Raw genomic sequence first — 19,980 nt, forward strand, 5'->3', positions numbered from 1 at the left:
AACATTTGTGGAACCACGGGAGCTCCCTCAACCACGTGCTGTTGTGTTTCTGACTGGGTTCCATTAAGCTATGTACCAACATATCCCTCAGAGAGTTACTCCTGCGATATGTTATGTTGGTGCTCGAGGTGACCAGTTTGTTAATGGCCGGGTCCAGTTTTACTAGATGCCAGTGCCTCCTGATAATGGCCTGGACCTTGGCACAATCAGAGTTGAAAGTTGTGATCAGTCTAATAACTGGTTCAGTTTTCTTCTTTTGCTTGGGTTTAAGCAGCGTTTTTCTCCCTACTCCTTCAACCTTCCTCCTAGCCTCATCTACCACTTTGCGTGTGTAGCCCCTCTGCAGAAATCTTTCTAGCATTACGCCTTCCTCTTTGGTATATGCCTCTGTGGTGCTGCAATTACGCCTGGCTCTAAGTAATTCTCCATAGGGGATGCTGTTCTTCAGATTGGGTGGGTGATGACTTGTGGCATGGAGGATGCTGTTACCCGCTGTAGCTTTCCTGTGACGGCTGGTCTGTATTGTCATCCAGGACCTCTACACTGACGTCAAGGAAGTCTAGTTTTTCCCTGCTGGTGGTGCTAGTAAATTTCAATTTCAGTTCATTATCAGAGATGGCTAGGAGGAATCTGTCTAGAGCATCCAGGGGGCCATCCCAGATCAGGAAAATGTCATCAATGTATCTGGTCCAAAGGACCAGATTCTTGGTGTATTCAGCAAGGTAATTTGCCCAGACACATTCACACTCCCACCACCCCATGGAAATACACGCTTAGCTCAGTGGGAAGCAACTTCCCATGTCAGTACCGGTTAGTTTCCTGTACCACTGCTGGCCATGTAAAAAGTAGTTGTTCTCTAGGCAGAATTGGAGTATCTCTAGTAACATCTGTGTGATCCCATGTGGCAATTGGTCTGTCCCTAAAATAGTGCTCCAACACTCCGTCCATCATCCCCTTTGGTATCGCTTTGGACATGGAAACCGGCAAGAGAAGCAGCAGCAATTTAAAACCCAAATCTTGGTTCATACCCTACACCCCACACGATAACATTGATTCCTTCCATGATTCGGTGGTACGGGACATTTTCAAACTTAACATTGAGAATAAGAATGGGGGCATGAGTAACCTAACAAAAGGTCAGAAAGCGGTACTTGAATCCCTTAAGCAAGCAACCGGCTTTGTCACCAAGCCGTCAGACAAAGGAGGTAATGTCGTTTTGTGGGATGTTGAGATATATATTGCAGAAGCCAAGAGGCAGCTTGATTTTTCTGGAAGCTACATGAGAACCACGGCGGCCCAATATTTGTCCACTAATGACTGTTTCCATAACATGTTGCTCAAATGGCACACCTGTGGTCTGCTGAACAATGATGAACTGTTTTAAACTGTAAAAAAAACCTGTCTCCCCCTGCTTTTACATGTTGCACTAACATCCCACCAATCCACCCGGCAGACAGATGCATGCGCTAGCATGTGTGCTAACAAGTGCAAGTAAATATTGAAAAGTAGTGGTGCGCATGAGAAGCCCTGTGGGATACCACATGCCGGTCTTTGTACTGAGGCTTCTGTTCATATTTGTAGTTACTGGTTCTGTTAAGAATGAAGAAACAAATGCATTGTAAAACTATGCCAGATAACATACTCCCTCATTGATTCTTCAAAGGGTTCCTCTGGTCAGCATTATCAAATGGTGTGTTGGGATTGAATAGAATATTTTCCTCCCCAAAAAAAGTCTAGCATCATTGTTCTGAGTTAAAGACTGTTCATAGAGTTGCGGGAAGACTTGCATGTAGAGAGTTGCATTCATCCATTCTGGACATAATCACTACCTGAACTATAGTCCTATGTTGTTCCAAAAGCAGAAAAAGCAGAATCTTGCACAGTAAGTGTAGAAAATATAATCTGTTTTGTTGCGAGTCTGAAAATAGAATTTGCTGTTGAAAATTACCCCAAGGCTATTAACCTAATCAACAGAAATAGCAGGTTATCCTAGCTCATCAGGCCAGGAACCAGAAGACCATGCGGAGACCCAGTAACAAAGAATCAACTCATGTTTTATCTCCTTTAAATTTTAGAGACTTTGTTAACATCAGTAAGGCAGCCTCTGGATGTCTGCAAGGCGATATCTGTATTACACAAGTCGAGACCGAGCATGCATAGTGGGCAATTTAGTGTTATTTCTTCATCCCAAAATCCAACATCTGTATTTAATTTAATTTTGACGGTTCTTTTATGGAAAAATCATTTGCACCGAAAGTGGGAAGTACTGCATTCCTTTGGGCCATTCACACTGTACACTTACTTGTTAATAACGTTTTTCATTTCCTTGATGTCTTTGTGGAAGGGGCTGACCTGCCCAAACTTCTGAGAGGCCCATTAGCCTAGGAGGACCTGGTGGCAACAATGAAGGGCATTTGTAGGGACCAGGTGCTGCGAAGTGGACCTTACCATAAATTACACAGTATGCTCTAAGACTTCTTGAAGTCTTTAGAGGCACAAAATACTACAAAATTTTATGTCGGAAAGTGCCCCTTTTTGACATGGACACCCACACTTTTTGACTTGTATCTGCTGCAGTTTTGCCAGAAGTGTACTGGATTTCTGCTATCCAGGTCTGCAGTGCTAGATCTCTTTACCTAAAACTGTACAATTGTTCCCACAATTGGCAATACCTTTAGCATCTCTTGTAAGTCCCTTGTAAATAATACCCCTGATACCTAGGGAAAAGAGGTTAAAAAGGGTCCCTAAGGGCTGCAGCATGTATTGTGCCACACTGAGGGACACTTTGGCACCAACATGCCAACTGCAATAGCAAGTTGTGTGCCATTGTGCAGAGAAAGTGCCATGGTGCCGAGAAAAGTGAAGATACGAATGGCACACCTGTGTGCCATTCCTGTAGATACCACATGTAATATAGTTGTCACCCCTGCTGCAGGCCTTACAGCCCTAAGGCAAGGTGCACTATATTACATGGCTATATTACATGTGTGGACATATCTGCATGAGCAGATATGCCCCTGCGATGCCTAAGTCGATTCTTAAATATTGCAAGTAAACAGGGAAGCCATTTTGAGACCATGTGCTGGACACTGTTGTTTGAGTTCCCCAGCAACATGATGGCTTCACTGAACCTAGTCTGCTGGCTGACTGATGTAGACCAGCCTGCCACCACAGACCTGTTTCTGACCTCCTGCAGGTGAGAGCCCACACTCCCTGAGGACAGAAACAGTGCTTTCTCCAGTCGGAGGTGTTGTCACCTACTTCAAGGAGGATGGATCAGCGATCAGTATATCAAGTCAGGAGGCTCCAAAAGCCTCTGCCGTTTTTGATGCACAACACAAGGCTTTCCAGGACAGTGGAAATGCTGCTCCCTGTCCTGGGCCAGTATTGGCACCCTGACAGGCTTGGGAAAATTAACTAGTCATTAGGCGTGTTCCCCTGTCAGGCTAGTACCACCCCTAAGGTTGGCTACCTTCTGTGAACTTGACTTTTAGGATTCCACTATCTTAGTTTTGGCGGAATTAGGCTCGCTAGGTCAGGGTATTGCCCACTTCCCACACAAAGTGGTCATATAGAGCATGTAGACACCCTAAAAGGTAAGTAGCCTATTAGCTACTACCTGCCACTCCCTGTTACACACCTAAAGCGAGTGTTTAGGTGGGACTTCTGACACAAGGAGCTTAGATGCAATGGATCATTAAGAGAGGGCAAAGAAGAGATGCAAGGAAAGAGAACTGAAGACTTGTTATGGCTTTTTTGCCCAAACCTTGCCTCTCCGCACCAGTCTCGACAATCTGGACTTGTCCTTCAGCAAACCAGCTTCCAAGAACCCCAGTAGACTGCCAGCCCTTCACAAATTACCAGCTAATCTATTGGAGTAGAGGAGCTACTCCCCTGCAGTCCGCAGGCACCGAAACACAAAGTCTGATCTACTGAGTTGCCGCTCCCCGGCCAGCCTGATGCAGCAGCCGTCCAGGAAGCTGAACCTGTGCTCCTGAAGGTCAAATCTACCTACCCACCAAATGAGGACAGTAGGACCGACCAGAGCTGCACAGGGCCAATACCCGGGGTACCGGACCCCTTGCAGCAAGCACAGCCAGTGAGAGTCCAATCTGGACTCACACTGAACTGAGACCGAGCAGCCATCAAGGAACATCGGCACCACAGAAACCCACTTCCAGAGTGGCCCAGCAGTCCTGATTTTTGTACTCTCAACTGGTGAGACCGACAACCGCAAAGCTCCAGGATGCACAGAGCCAAGCCAGCCTTTCCACTCTGCACCGAGCACCCCAGTCTGGGTACCAATTAACTGAATGTGCCTCCTTGCCCCCCGAAACCTTGTGATCGAGCCCCCTGTTGGGAGCTCCTGAACTTGCCCCCAATTTCCCCTCTGCAGCCTGTTTCTAGGCGACACCCTTCTTCCTAGCAGCGTAGCACACACCGCTACTAACTCGACCAGCACCTCTGCACCCAGTCACCCCAGGGCAGGTAATGAGTAACTGGTGGTGGTACTTTGAAACAATGGCTTCCTACAACCCTAAGTCCAGAAGGAGACCTCCAGAAACTGATTGCAAATAACTGTATCCAACATATGCCTTTTCTTCTGTATTGAAGCATTGCTGCGTAAAGAGGCAATGAATTGGAACTATTTGCTTTCCTGTAAAAATAAATGCAACATTACTTGATAAAGAAGGTCTTGGTACTCGAAAGTGAGGATACAGTGGAAAGTAGAGTGTTTCAGATATCTCGAAACACAATTCTCACACACTGTGGGTAAACAGTATGTGTAAATTGACAGAGTATTGGCAGGCTCGAAAGGGTCAGTGCAATTCTGAGACACTCTTACGGGGCAGGTATCGCTTTCTGCTTAGATGCTTACCTGCAACTCTGAACTTGATGTCGCCACTGCTGGTGAGGACATTCAGGGAGTTAGACCCATTGTTTATCCCTCTCATACGGTCAGGGAAGTGCAGCATGGCCAAATTGGACACACTGCAGCTGGGGAGGAGGAAGAGCCTGGGTTTTCAAGACTTGGAAGTATATTAAATAGCCGCACAGCTTTAACATGCGGTTAGATACTGAGGTGAATTTGGTGAGCAAGCTACTGTAGAGAACACAGGCCACACTTGGAGAACTGCTCATGATGGGATGCAGTGTACCAGCACCATGCCCTTTCATAATTATGCAGGTGGAAGAACATGAGAGAGAACAGTAAGGTATTGACCTATGGAGGGAGGTTACAACCATTCGAGTGGATCTACAAAAAATGGCAGTGGCAGGAGGTGGGACCAAATAGGTCTTTTACCACGATGTAATTTCCTCCCATTTGCTGAAACGCAGGAAAGCCTTGGTGTGAGATCTGGACAATTCTTAATAAGTTAACTGAACACAAGCAATGAAGGAGATGTGGACTAAGTTGCTGGGTGCCTCACAGGTGACATGCGCACTAATAACGCCAAAATAGACACACTGGCAGTGTGGGCTCAGAACAAGGGCGCAGTGGTGTATAATCAAGTTGGTTCTATTATCGCAGGTCATCGCTCAACTTTATGATGTCCCACCGCCCCTGGACCTCGTCAATACAACCTTGGAAGAAAAGGAGCGTGTCAAAATCAATCTGTAATTTCTTTCCTAGATTCCAAGAATAGTAATTTCATTCCATAACTCATATAAGTAAATCCCCCCTCAAAAATAGTCACTTCGGAGTCTTGTTTTTTTTTTTTTTTGTATCTAAATTTTTGTTCAATCAATGCTTTTCATCAGAAGCAGTCAGCGAACTCCAATCAACCCGTTTCGTTCATAGGAACATCATCAGGGCTTAAGATAAAGTCAGAAGACTATTATTTCTTCAGCTATGTATGTCAGTGTGCAGCACAACTCAAGTTAATGCAAGGCCTCCTGTTCTCATTGTTCTTGTGCTGTAAATCCACGCAACTTGTCAGTCGAGACCTCGTGACTACTGCTCATCTAGTCTTCTTCTGACTTGTGATCTTGAGCCCTGATGATTTCCTTATGGACGAAACACGTTGGCTGAGCTGCGCTGACTGCTTCTGATGAAAAGCATTGATTAAATACAAATGTGGATATAAAAAAGAAACACAAGACTCCAAGTTGAGTGGGGACTTATATGAGTTATGGAGTGAAAATTACTATTCTTGGAAAGAAAAATTACAGATTGATTTTGATACGCTCCTTTACTTCTAAGGTTGGACTTTGCACTAGTAACCCTGTTGACTTAAGCACAATGAGGGGTGTTGGTGTCTAATTTGTAGGGTACTGAGAGCTGACGAGGGTGGTGGCCTTCTAAGTCAGAACCCAATGGGAGGCAGACTGCCCAGATCCATTCACAGATAAAGAGTAGGAGGCAGCATATTCACAAGTTAAGAAAATCTCCAGCAATGCCCGGGTCACATTAGTCAAGTTTATTTACATGCATAAAACGTTATTCCCCCACCCCCAGTAAAACTGGGACGTGGAGAGAGATCTGCACACCTGAGGTGAAGGGCAGCAGAGGCAAACTTCCATATTGTATGGGCCTATCCAGTATTCCAAAGAATTTGGCTAGGAGTGATGAACAGATTGGACCCGATAATGGGTGGTATAGCCACACTTGATGATTAAAACGTGCCTCCTGAGGTGGTAGTGGGGGGTCCCAAAACAAAGTAAATACATTTGAAGTGTTTGGGGCATTGCTTGTTAAACCACGCAAAGCCATGCTTTGACTAAGGTCACCCGGACCACAAGCGCCTCGGCGAGTGGTATATTGAATGGACAATACCTGAGGAGGGAATCAATGAACTGACAAGAATTGATGAAAGGTGAGTGGAGGATCAGGGAGAATTGGCAGCAATGAAACAAGTTATTCTCTGTTATCAGACCACATTGAGCGAGTACACTAGAAGTAGCAAGCTTTACGGGATACAGGGTGAAGGGGTGACAGAAACCAAATAGAAGTACTGTCAGGTAAGGGACTGTTTATACTGATATTAGGGAGCTAATCAAGTGGATTTCTGTCTGGACCTTTTGCCTACACGACTAGTAATAAAGAAATATGTGTTAGCCCAGATGTTTGAGAAATCTGTTCAAGTACACAAATACTGCTGTGGACACAATTGCACATTGCAAACCTAGGAGACTCTTTTTTTAAAAATGTGAATTGTTTTTTGACTAAAACAGAAAATCAACGTTTTTTAAAAATGTTTTATGTTAACCAGATACTGAGAAAGAAGGGGGAGCCGCCACGGTTGATGATGTGACTAAACAGCTGGAGAAGCAGGCCTTGGAGGATAAGGAAAAAGATGACGATGATGAAGGCAAGTGCTGAGTAAATGTTTTGATGAAAACCAAGAGAAGCATAATGTAAATGTACAGGAATTTATATAGCGCAAATCACCGAGCGGTTTCTAAGCGCTTGCTTAGGGAACCCGTCCTGGTATTCCCCTGTGAGATAACCCCGGCAGGGTATCCGCAAGGTGAAAGCCAGGCATTCCGCCGCGAGGGGCTGTTGTGGAGATTAAGCAAGCTATTGCCCAGAGTCGCAGAGTGTGAACCCGTGAATCGACTAGCCCCGGAGCGAGAATTGTCGAGTCCATGGACATTTTAGGACTCAAGACACGCCGAGCTGGGAATTGAACCCTGTTCCCGGGCTGACCTCTGCTTCCAGGTCTGCTTCCTCTAACCAGTGAGCCACACTTCTTCACTCCACTGTACAACATTTGCATATTTTATATGCATGCTTTTATGTGTGTATGTATGGATGTGTGTGTGTATATATATATATATATATATATATATATATATATATATATATATATATATATACACACTCCACACGATCCCTCGTACGCTCGCAGCACTTGTTTCCCACTGCTTCTGCGACGAAAAAGAATCACGGACCACTGGAATTGCAGGCAAGTTCAAATTTTTATTCTTGCTTCCTAGTTACGTGTTTCGGACACCACTTGCCCTTGGTCACACATATATATTGATATTTTAGGTCTTTACGAATTTAATATTTTCAACTAACTTTGTAAAGGAGGGCTATTGCTGTTTTATGCTTCATGTTGCTTGAGCTTGTCATAGCTACTTTCCTGGATGAGAAACAGTGGTGATGTCACTGTATGATGAGACTAAAGGATTTTACCATAGGCTTGTTTTAGTGAAATAATTCTTAACTATTTGGAACAGAGTCTTAGTCGCAATTAATTTCTACAAAAGTACTCTATCCACCTAAAGCTAAGAAGTAATTTGGGAATATTTTTACAATGCTGTCTAATGCAATCAACATGAGAAATTAAGCAAATTCTGTCTTGAACAGTTTTGTACGGCACCAATTTAGATTTTTTTCTTTCTTTTTTCGGAATTAGGCCATAATTTATGTAATGTCTGGTGACTTCTAAGCATGTCAATATTCAAAAGTCACATGTTTGTTATTATCGTTTTTCCATGGTAAAAAGCATGTTTCTTTGCAAAGAGATCGAATTCCTTGTATGGCTGATAGCCAAGGACACTCCTGTTGCACCACACTCCCCTCTACTTGAATTATATGTTCCGTTAATACTAGAGTTCCACACCACTAATGTGTCCTTTGTGCACATTAAATATTTAGCTGTGAAATTGCCTGCTGAAAATATTCCATAGCTTTATTCGAAATTCATATTTGTAATATTTGAAAAGCTCGTTGAAAAATAGTTGGTTCTAAAAATATAGCATGCTGGGAGAAATCTCCTATCAATACCTGCATTTATTTGGGAGTTGCCATTGTACCATCTCATGCTATTTTCAAAAGTTCCTTATTTCATGGCAATGTTTGGATGTTTATTTGCGATAATAGCCATATTTCGTCCCGAATTTCTTTGTTGCAAATCCTGAAACAGTGTTTTAAACTATATTTTTAGTATGTTTCAATTGACAACCAAACAACAAAACACAGATAGTCACCAGCATCGGATAAAGTATAGAATGAGCCATAGTTTCACTCTCATGGTCCACACATAGGCACTTCCCACCACAACGGGTCCACCCTCCCATTTCCCATTCACTTCACCGTATCTTCTTTATACCTTTTAAACATTCACACATTTTTCTATAAACTCACTAGCTTTACTACTTCATTGCAGTCGTCTGAACCTGATAACAGCCAATAATAATTATTCATCGTTTTTAGGTCGAGCCTGGGAATACGCATCCGAAGGATGCGGTCCAGGTGGAGAACTATAGCTAGCTGACTCGGGGGAATGAAGGACAAGAAACTGCCACGCGCTTCTCTCCGGCTGGATTTCACTGCGTGCACGCGCACGTCGGCTCCGTCCACATTGCCAGCAAGTCAGCCTAACGCACGTGCATGCACACAGACACACACACACACACGCGCACACGCACTTACTTACACGGACACACACACATAGAGACCCGTCCCCCCCGCCCCATTACTACTTTCGAAAAAGCAGCCGACCCGCGGCCTGCCCGAGTCGTCCCCTGCCCCCGCCACGTGTGTGAGTGGAAGCGGCGGGGCACAGAGACTAGAGACGGCGTGGGAAGGGGTGACCAGACCCGCAATCAAGAAGAATAATGAGGGGGAGGGAGCGGAGTAGCTAACCGCCTCCTGACCCCCCTCGCAACGTTTGTCTAAGGTCTACTGCAAGCGGAGCCCACCCGCGAGTGCAGCGAGCCCCTGCCGGACAATCCGTAGTAAAAGCGGAGCCCACCCGCAACAAGACACGAAGACCCCAGCATTAATCCCCCGCCACACCCCCCCCCCCCCCCCCCCCCCCCTGCGCAAGGACTGCTAGACGCCGCCGCGGGCAGGGAGGACAGAGGGAAAAGTAACTGCCGCTCGCACCGCCTCGCGGTGCCCTGAATCGGGCATTAAACACCCTTCAACACACGGCTGAAGCGGAGCCCACCCGCTCAGCACGGAACACACAGCGACCCAGTGTACACACACACACACACCCCCCCTGGCAGCGTGTGGACGAAGAAGCTGCTGCAGGGAGGGGGGGAGAATGCACGGAGGACGAACAGTGCCTCAGCTGCAGCGCCGACGAGTGAAGTCTAGGGCTTCCGCGGCCGGGGGAGAGCAACAGCCGACAGGACTGCCTCCAGCGATCTGAGTGACCCCCCCCCCCCCCCCCCCCCCCCCGCAGCCCGTGAACATTTGGCCTGCTGCGAGGGGGCGGGAGAAGCCTGCATGCTGCCAGCGCCGCCGAGTCCGAATGTGCCCCCACAGCAACAACAAATGAAAGTGCTGGTGCACCCGGCAAGTATGTGAGCATTTGCCCCGTGATCTATCATAACAGTGCCTTACACAGAATGTGCCCTGAACAATGAGCCTGTGCCTATGCAACACTGGGAGCAATCGGGTGCCTGTGCCTCTCTGCCCCAATAGAAAAATATGCAGAAGGAGAGACTCTCACCGGGTCACAGCAGCAGCTCCAGCCCCCTGTGTGCACTGAGGGACAGACAATAGAGTGCTCAACCAGGGAAGAAAGTATTAAGCAAGGCAGGCTGCTGCCAAAAAAAAAGAAAAGTGCATCTGCCAGCAAGAAAAGAAAGAAAACCAGCATTGCACAAGTGCACAACAGAAGATAAGTCAGCAGCAGCAAGGGGCAACAGACTGAGTAGCGCCCCCAAGGAGAATCTACTACCAAGCAGCAAGTAAGTGCGCAACCACGCAGGAAACACCCACACGCACCAGCAAGGAGTCGGCAGTCGCCACTTCCAACGCAACGTGGGAAGAGGCACGAACGCCTCAGCGAGAACTCAAGCACTGACAGAACGTCTAGAGGGAAGCGACTGCCAAGCACTGGAAGAACGTCCAGGGAAAAGACTGCCGCGATCAGAAGACGGAAAGAGCAGCGACTCCTAGTGGCCACAGGTGTTCACCGCAGTATCAACTACTCCCGCCAGCGGTCCAATGCAGCAAGTACCCGATGACAGCCAAAGCAGCAAGTACCCAACGACACGCAACAGGAGTCCAAGAGCCCTGAACAGTAAGCGCGCAGATAACGCGCCACGTGGCAACGCACAGCCACCGCAAGGAGAAAGAAGAGCGCAGGCAGCGCCATCGCGCAGAACAGTTATCACGGACAACCACACAAAGTGGCGCCTCCCAGGAGCCGATCAGCAGAATGATCGCCCATCAAGTGCTGACCCACAACGGGTCCCCAAGAACTGTTGTAGCGCAAAAGGACGACCACACGACGTGGCGTATTTTTTCTTTAAGTTTCTCTGGTTTGTAACCAAGTCCAGTGGATCAAAAACGAATGAAAGTGGTACCCAGGGCAGCATAGTGGGGCCTGAGGCCCATGATTATTAAACCAATTAAAACCATCTCCCTCCCTCGCCAACCAAAAATAGCACCTTTAATGTCACGTAAATACAACACATATTGCATTACAAATGCTATAAGTGTCACATTTGCGAAAGGTAAAACTATTGGCATTGTAAACGACAAAGCTATTAAGTTTGCTATTTTAAAAACCAACACATAAATAAAAAATGTCATTTACAATACCAATCGCTCAAACTTTCCTAATGCGAGACCTATTGCATTGCAAATGCTTGTTAACATTTGTTTTGGATCTGACTCGCATGCCTGTCTGCTTGATGTGTTACAAATGGACATACATAGAGTGAACTTTGGCGCCCTACCAGAGGAGTATTTCTTACCACATGCAATTGGCTGTGTGCTACATCATCCTGCATCACATAGGGGGCTTGCATTATAAACGCGTGAGGAACTATTTTACACACACAAAAAAAGTACACTCTGTAATCACACATTCAGTTCTTTGTCATTCATACAGGAATTTTTTACATAAAACCATCATTTGAAAAAAAAAACTTCAGTGGGCATTTGTTTTTGTCAGGAGCTCAGTGCTAGTCTCCATAGTGTGCAACAAGTGTTGCTTAAAGCAGAAGTTTAGCACTTCCTATCTGGGTGGCAGAGGTCTCGTTATGTAGCATATCCACGAAGTGCCCTGAAACAGCACTCACCTGTCCATCCAGTCTCGGACTGGTTTCTATTCTTCCCATTCTACTTTCTGGACTTGGCCTGTTCCATGCAGTGCATTGAGGGCAATGAGTCCTCAATGCACTGAGCATTGAGGGCTCATTTTGCTCAGTGGAGTGAACACAATTGCAGACCCTTATAAGGATCTTTGTTCTTTAAGACCATTCCCTTTTGCATTTTTTGCTGGAGAGTGGTACAAGCAACAACATTGCTCATCCTCCCAAAACTTGACTGTGCTAACAAACTATACCACACCTTCCTCTCTCCATTATTAGGCTATAAATATTCCAAAACTCAGACTACTTTTAAATGTAAGTATCCAAAACAATATTTCTCCTTTTCTGAAAGCTCAACACTGGCTGCCAGTTACAAGTAGATGCTCTCCAAAGTACTGCAAAGATCAGAGTAGCTGAAAATCATTTAGAGTTCAGGGGATGTTTAAGACCAGGTTATTCATAATGTGATCCAACAAAGAATCCATAATTTGTCTCCTCCTGCCCACAGACCGATACCCATCAGGACCCTTTAAGATCAAGGAAGTGCTAAAACAGCAGAAACTCTGATCAAACGACCACTGATATCAGGGAGAACTACACCCCTTTAGAAACTCCACACCCTTGCATCTTTCTAAAACACATATGAGTATGAGCAGTGATTGTCCACCTTCTGATTGTCCATTCCTCAAAATCTCATCCGACATACCCAAGAACCCACTATTGAGACATACCCAATACCCCATGAAAAACAAGTACAAAGTCTGATAGTTTTGTGATATTCAGTATCTGTGTCAGGGCTGGCAAAATCCACTTGCCCACCCGCTATGGCGAGCCAGATTTAATCAGGGCTATTTTTGGGGGCCACTCGCCAGTTCATGAATGAGCAATAAAGATGCCTTTAAATATTGTTATCTTGTCACATTTGCTCAGCTTTCAGAGAAAGGTCAAAAGTCAGTTTGTAATCCTACATTTATTTTTCTTTCTGTGACTGCAGTTAGAGGATTTTGTAAAGTGAACTGTGAGACTCGCGCCGTGCAAAGCATGTGAAATGAAAGGCTGTAAGATTTCAGGTTAAAATAGCCAATAAGTGAACTGTTAAACATTTGAAATATATTTCACTAGTTATAAAGCCACATTTTTGTAATTCTGTGGTTAAAACAAAGATTTTTATGGAATCAAATCAGAACACTTTACTTGGTGATGTGCAATATTTTTGCTGAAACCCACTTCCAAATATGGTTTATGCACTATATAGTTTTATCAGTAAAACTACATGTTAGTAGGAACGTTTTTTGGCCATTACAATGGAATGTGCTGTCTGTAAATGACAGTGCACTGCCACATCATGCTTTATTAATATATTTATGAAAAGTTCGTTTTTAAACATGAAATGGGAAATATTACTGCGCCTGCCCAGATAACCATGCTATTAGTGGACTAAGGCAAGCCAGGGATCATGTGTACCCTATATGTGGGCTCGATTCTTAATATATAAAGAGCAAACATTTGGTGTAGAAAATAGGTTTTTGTACAGCAGAAATGGAAAACATGCATATTTGAAGGTGCTCTCTTATGTGATAATAAAGAAAAGGCGGCTCCATAAGACTAAATATTTGCCTAGGATTGTACAATTTGAAACCAGTTCACAGGTCAAGTGCATTACAGTTAGGTCGAGTAAATTATTCTGGTTATTAGACCTGCAGGTCTAGTAAGATTTTTATGATTTTTCTAGCCCTGTGTATGTAAGAGAAATGACAGTGTAGACGCCATTGGGGGGGGTCTAGTGGAGCAAGGTAACACAGAACAATTTAGATCACTAACCGTCTGACATTCAATGTGAGCCTGCGAGTGGAGTTGCTACCACGAGAGGCTGTTATTAATTCTAGAAATATGCCATGGGAAGAATTCTCCTTTGACTAATTAAAGTGACAACTTGACTGAGAGGCTGCTTCAGACTTGAGAAAGAAAAAGAGGTGACTAAGGCGTGAGAAATTGCGAGCAGACGCTCTATTTTCAGCACATGAAAATTGGAGTTAAGACTAGTCGCTATATAATCAAATTCAAGATCTGTACTGAGAGATAATGACACATGGTGGCTCTGCTGCAACAGGGCCTTGATCGAAACTCAGCCTCCTGGTCCTTGACCTCAGGCTGCAAGCGGGAGACGCTTCGTGGAGCGGCGGCTGTGTTCTGGGGGCTGCACTGCGAGACTACCTGCCCCAGGATCCCTTTAGCGTCACCAGCACATTTAGTAGCTCTCCCTTCCCCGCCCGGAGCAATTTAATTCCAGCTCGCGCCTCCCGCATTGGGGGAGAGACTTCGTGTAGCGGCGGCTGTGTTCTGGGGGCTGTACTACGAGACTACCTGCCCCAGGATCCCTTGAGCGTCACCAGCACCTGAAGCAGCCCTCCCTTTCTACCAGGACGACGTAAAGGTTAAACTCCACTTCCGCTCCGCGGATGCGCGCGGGCGCAAACCGGGCTAAGCCCGGGCAAAGGGCAGGCCGTCTGTGGCCAGAAGAGGCTGGGCTGAAACCCCCCCCCCCCCCTTCTTACCTCCGAACAGCGGGGTGCTTGACATAAGGTACTTGCAGTAGTATTGTGTATGGGACAATTTACGTGATCCAACAGACTGGATTGACTTATATTGGCATCTATCCTTGGGGTCTAGCTTAATTTGTGATTTCTTGTTGATTCGAATCCCCCATTACGCCCTAACCTGTATTAAGTGAATCAGATGGGGGAAAAGGAAGTCTATGGAGGGGGAGAAGCAACTCCATCAAAAAGAGGGAAAAACTAAAGAATGTTACACATGCGGCCAGTAATTGTGTCCTAACAAGGATTGAGGCAATTGTAAGCGAATGCGAGGAAGTTCTGGGGGTTAACAACTTAATCCCCTTAGCCGCAACTAATGTCCCACCTGATGAGGCCCCAGGCGGGGCAAAGAGGAAAAGTAATCCCAGAAATATTTAGTAAAAGAACACCTTTATCTAGCGCCATTGGAGAGGTACATGGGATAGAGGAGGATACACCAGTACCACTTCCTATAGTGCAGAATGTTAGTGAAGCAGCTGGTGATATCCCCAAAGCTAGTTCAGATGCGGACTTGGCTAAGGCCCATATCCCGGTCTCCAATAGATATGACATCTTGGAATTTTTTGGCGAGGACAACTTACCCAAGCCCCTGATTAAAGATAAAGAAATGCTACCTTTATGTAATAGAGAGACCTGTAATGCCTGTTCTATCATTATTCGCAGCATATTGCAAAGAGTAGCTCTTCCTGAAAAAGAATTAGCTTCACTGAGTAAGGAGGTGGAGGTTTTAAGACATAGTCGATCTAACTCTCCTGCCACCTCTCTATTAACAGATTCTAGCTGTGACCAAAGAAACCCGTACTGCTGTGGTCCCCTCTCCAGTCCCCTTGCCCTGTAGTGTTAACAACAGACCGCGGTTAGGGGCGACTGAGGGAGTGGGGCAGAGGCCAGCACCAGGGAATAAGACTAATGCACAGACATACCGGGAAAGGCCTAACTGTAAATCTAGTGCCATTTCTTGGCACAACAGGGACCTATCTCTAGGAATTAGGCGAGCAGTACCAGAAAAAGAGACCCCTACAGGTAACGTTCATAGTAGTGCCCCGATAAGGGAAGGTCAGGGCAGCAATTTGAGACAAGACTTATACATGGGAAATACCCCTTTAGAGAACCCTCTTCCCAAGATATACGAGACTAAGGTTCCCAGGTTAGTAAGTAACATCAACCACAAGATTAGTGATTTCCTCAAAAACAAAGTGATACATTGGGTGAGACATGTTAGGGGCTGCAGGTCGGTGATTAGAGAGGATTTGGCAGGGGGAAGAAGGGTCAGCCTGGGAAGCTCCAAGACGGACTGAGATTCAGTTATTCAGTGCCGTCATTGCTAAAAATCTAGTGGAACTTGAAGTTCGCACTCTCCCTGCAGGGCATTCTGCAATTCAGTTTCGCTGTACCGCACAATGGTCATCAGGGGAGGAGGGGATGGAGTCTGGCCTAGGCTTTGTTGATTGACTAGATGAACCGCTGATTATGGTTCCCAGCCAGGAAGCAGAGGATGGGCCATGTGAGGACTAGCTTGCCTTCCCAAGTGTTCTAGAGATGGGTAGATCTGCGGGGGGTACGAATAACACACACAGTGGGGATGGAAGCAACATAAGAACAATTTGTCTCCTTTCGTGGAACATTGCAGGGCTAGAAAACAAATGCTTCTACCAGAATGGAATAACTTTATTCAGGAACAAGATATGTTATTGTTCCAAGAGACCTGGAGTCTGGTCCCTTCACACAAATCTGGGTTTGCAACATACTTTATTCCAGCACTAGGTACAAGGCGGGGTCGACCCTCCGGGGGTCTCCATATTTCGCTTAACATCTCTTTAAATTGGTTTATAACTACACATACTATCCCATCTAATGACATCTTACATCTGACGATGAAAGGTCCCCCAAATAGCCCCAATTTGGAGATATTCAATGTGTATGCTAGAGGGTCACCGGGAATACCCATTCGGCCATTGTTACAGCTCTTGAGTCTGAATTGTCCATATTACCCCCTAACTCTGTCATTATAGTGGCGGAATTTTTAACTGCACATTCGAACCACTTAGCGAGGAGGATGTGCTGGGTACTGGGGAGCAGGACAGCAAATTTGACATTCCATTGCTTAACCTCCCCCCAATTAAAAAGTGGCCGCAACAAGCCATACAATTGAACGCCATATCCGTGGAGTTTAATTTGAGAGCTGTTAATGGGCGTACACGCTCAGATCTTAAAGGGGCTAATACATATAATAGGCATAGCTGCCCATCACGGATTGACTAAATTTTTTTAGACATCCGACTTTGGGGAGATCTTATAGACCTGGAGGTGAAACCAACCCATGATAGCGACCACAATCCACTCTGCATGCAACTAAGAAACAACTGGATGATCTCGAAGGCTGCAAATTTGGTGAGGACACTGACAAAAGAGGTAGTTCCCTCCCATTGCAACCGACGCCTCAAATGGCATAAGGTCGCTTGTCAAGAGATTAAACTGGCGAACATTAAAGAGTTCAACGAGCAGAAATCATTGGAGCTTGGGGCGATTATTGCTGCTACAGAGACCATAGTGCCCTCTCCCCTTCCCGAATTTTATCAGAGGACGATCGATGGGTTGGGAGAGTTCTTCGCCGTTCCGGACCCTAGCAATCAGAGTACCAACAGGAAACAGCATCCTAGGTCTTCTAACCTGTGGTACTCAGACGTTTGCAGGGAAAAGAGGCGGAGCCTTTCCCTGTCCTTAAAAAGGAACAATCCCCTTCTGATAAGACTAGCAAGAAGGGAGTATGCCAGGGCAGTCGACCTAGCTAAACGCAACTGGGAAGAAAACCACTGGCAGGAACTTAAAGCCGCTTCCCTATTAAAAGATCCTGCAGTATTCTGGGAAATACTTAACAAAGGCAGCCGAAAGGGGACTGATCTGATTCCTAACCACATCGCGGAACATGAATGGCATGCCCATTTTCTTGCCCTGTACTGCGATGCTGAAACAGCTATGGTAGAGTCTAATGGATCTACCCCAGTATCGGTCGGGGTTCCTAGCCCAGAATACCGAATAGAGGGGGCTAATCTACATGAACCTTTTGAGCTCAGCGAGGTTTCTTCTGCCATAGCTGGGCTAGCAGCTGGAAAGGCAGCTGGCCCTAACGGCCTTCCTGTTTGATCGATGTAATACAAAAAGTGGTTGGCAGGGTCCTCCTGACGAGAGTAAGGTCATGGATGGATGATGCTAACGTCCTCTCGCATTTTCAGGCAGGATTTAGGACGAAAGTAGGGACGATTGACCAAGTGTTTAGATTCTGCACTCTACACTGGAAAGTGGTATCTATCGGGAAGGGTAGCCTATATCTGGCATTTATCTATCTCAAGACCGCATTCGATCTGGTCCCCCGGGCTAAGTTATGGCAAGTCCTGTATGACCTAGGGATTCCCCCCCATGATTCTCGACTTTGTCAAACATCTACATGAGGGGAATTACGCCAAAATTAGGTGGGGTAATCAAGGTCAGTTAACAGGAAGGGTGGCAGTGAATAGGGGGATGCGTCAGGGTGTGTTTTGGCTCAAACCTTGTTCTCTCTCTTTGTAAATGGGGTGGTGGACCATTTGAGAGAGGTTCCATCTGATGCCCCAACCCTGGCCGGAGAGAAAACCCCCACCCTCCTATTCGCAGATGATACGCTTCTGGTCTCAAAAACACCTGTAGGCTTACAAAAACTGTTAGATAGGTTTAGCCTTTTCTGTAACCTACGGGCCTATCAATCAATACTGATAAAACGAAATTGATGACCCTCTCCCCTTCCAAACGTTTGAAGATTAGTATCAACCTGAACGGCACCCCTTTGAAAACCGTTGAGTCATTTGACTACTTGGGGGGGATTAGGTTGAACAATCAAATGAAATGGAACACTCACTTAGCTAAAATGCTTCTTAGCCATAGAAGGGTAGCGGGAGTTATATTAAGGGAACGGCGCCTCTCAGTTAGCAGACCAGTAGGCCCGGCCCTCGTGGTCTACGAGGGCAAGGCACTCCCTTCGGCTCTCTATGGGTCGGAGCTATGGGGATTCGAAGATGTCTGTGAGCTCGAGAAATCTCAAAATAAGTTCCTCAGGGGCTTGGTATCTCTGCCTCTCTCCACTCCTCTGACTCCGCTCCGTAGTGACCTGGGAAGACAGTCCTTTACAAGCATCGTTAGACTACGTCCCTTATTGTTCTGGGTGCGCCTAAGAAGGACTCCTGAACTGGCAAATTATGCTGCTGCACTGAGCGAGATTATCAATCTAGATCAGAGGTCTTCAAACTTTTTGATGCCGAGACCCCCTTGTAAAACCTTTTTAGGCGTAAGGACCCCCTTCCGACAAAAGATTCTAGAAACTGGTACTCCTCATCATAAACAACTATCGACAACCATAAATGCGCCTGTTAGACCTCCATCACATCCATCCATCCATCATTCATCCACCCACACTTCCACACATCCATCCATCCTTCATCCATCCACCCTTTCATCCTTCCATCCATACATCCATCCTTTACCTATCCACCCGTCCATCCACACACCCACCTTTTCACACATCCATCCATCCATCATTCATCCATGCAACCTTTTATCCATCCATCCATCCATCATCCATCCATCATCCATTCACCCTTTCATCCTTCCATCCATACATCCATCCATCCTTTACCTATCCACCCGTCCATCCATCCTTCATCCATCCACACTTTCATCCTTCCATCCTTCCATCCATCCTTCATCCATCCATCCTTACATCCATTCTTTCATCCATCACTCATCCACCCACCTTTTCACAAATCCATCCATCATTCATCCATGCAACCTTTTATCCACCCATACATCCATCCCTCATCCATCTACCCTTTCATCCTTCCATCCACCCTTTCATCCATCCATCCTCCATCCACCCACCTTTTCACACATCCATCCATCCTTCATCCATCCACCCTTTCATCCATCCATCCATACATCCTTCATCCGTCCACCCTTCCATCCATCCACCTATCATTCATTCACCCACCTTGTCTGTGCCTCTCTCATGGGGGGTCAGTATCTCTCTGCTTCGTCTTCCTCTCTCATGGGAGGGCATCTCTGTGCCTCCCCGGGGGGGGGGGGGCACCATGAAGAACAGACTCTCAGCCACATTTCTCCTGCACAGGCGCAAGGTATGAGGGCTCGTGGGACTTGAACCAATGATATGATTGTAATGCCCTTCTGCTGTTTACTGTGTATTTGTAAAGCGCACGTGTTAAACTAGCGCTATATAAAACGTTAAAAGTATAAATAAACCCACAGCTAAGTCCATTAAACTCAAATGGCTACAGCCTCCTCCCCCCGCCCCCCCCCCCTCCTCAGCGCGCCCCCCCCCCAGCTCCTGTAT

The 19,980-nt window shown here is 46.1% G+C and overlaps 1 protein-coding gene across 1 annotated transcript in view; it reads left to right on the forward strand.

The window, feature by feature from the left end:
- Positions 1–19,980, forward strand: part of METAP2 (methionyl aminopeptidase 2) — a 169,534-nt gene that overhangs the window by 15,237 nt on the left and 134,317 nt on the right. The window contains exon 2 of the mRNA XM_086919070.1: positions 7,215–7,313. Coding sequence (XP_086775196.1) covers positions 7,215–7,313 — 99 coding nt within the window. The remainder of the gene's footprint in view (positions 1–7,214; positions 7,314–19,980) is intronic.

The sequence above is a fragment of the Lissotriton vulgaris genome, chromosome 1_1 (assembly GCF_964263255.1).
Source record: "Lissotriton vulgaris chromosome 1_1, aLisVul1.2, whole genome shotgun sequence".
NCBI classification, from domain to species: Eukaryota; Metazoa; Chordata; class Amphibia; order Caudata; family Salamandridae; genus Lissotriton; species Lissotriton vulgaris.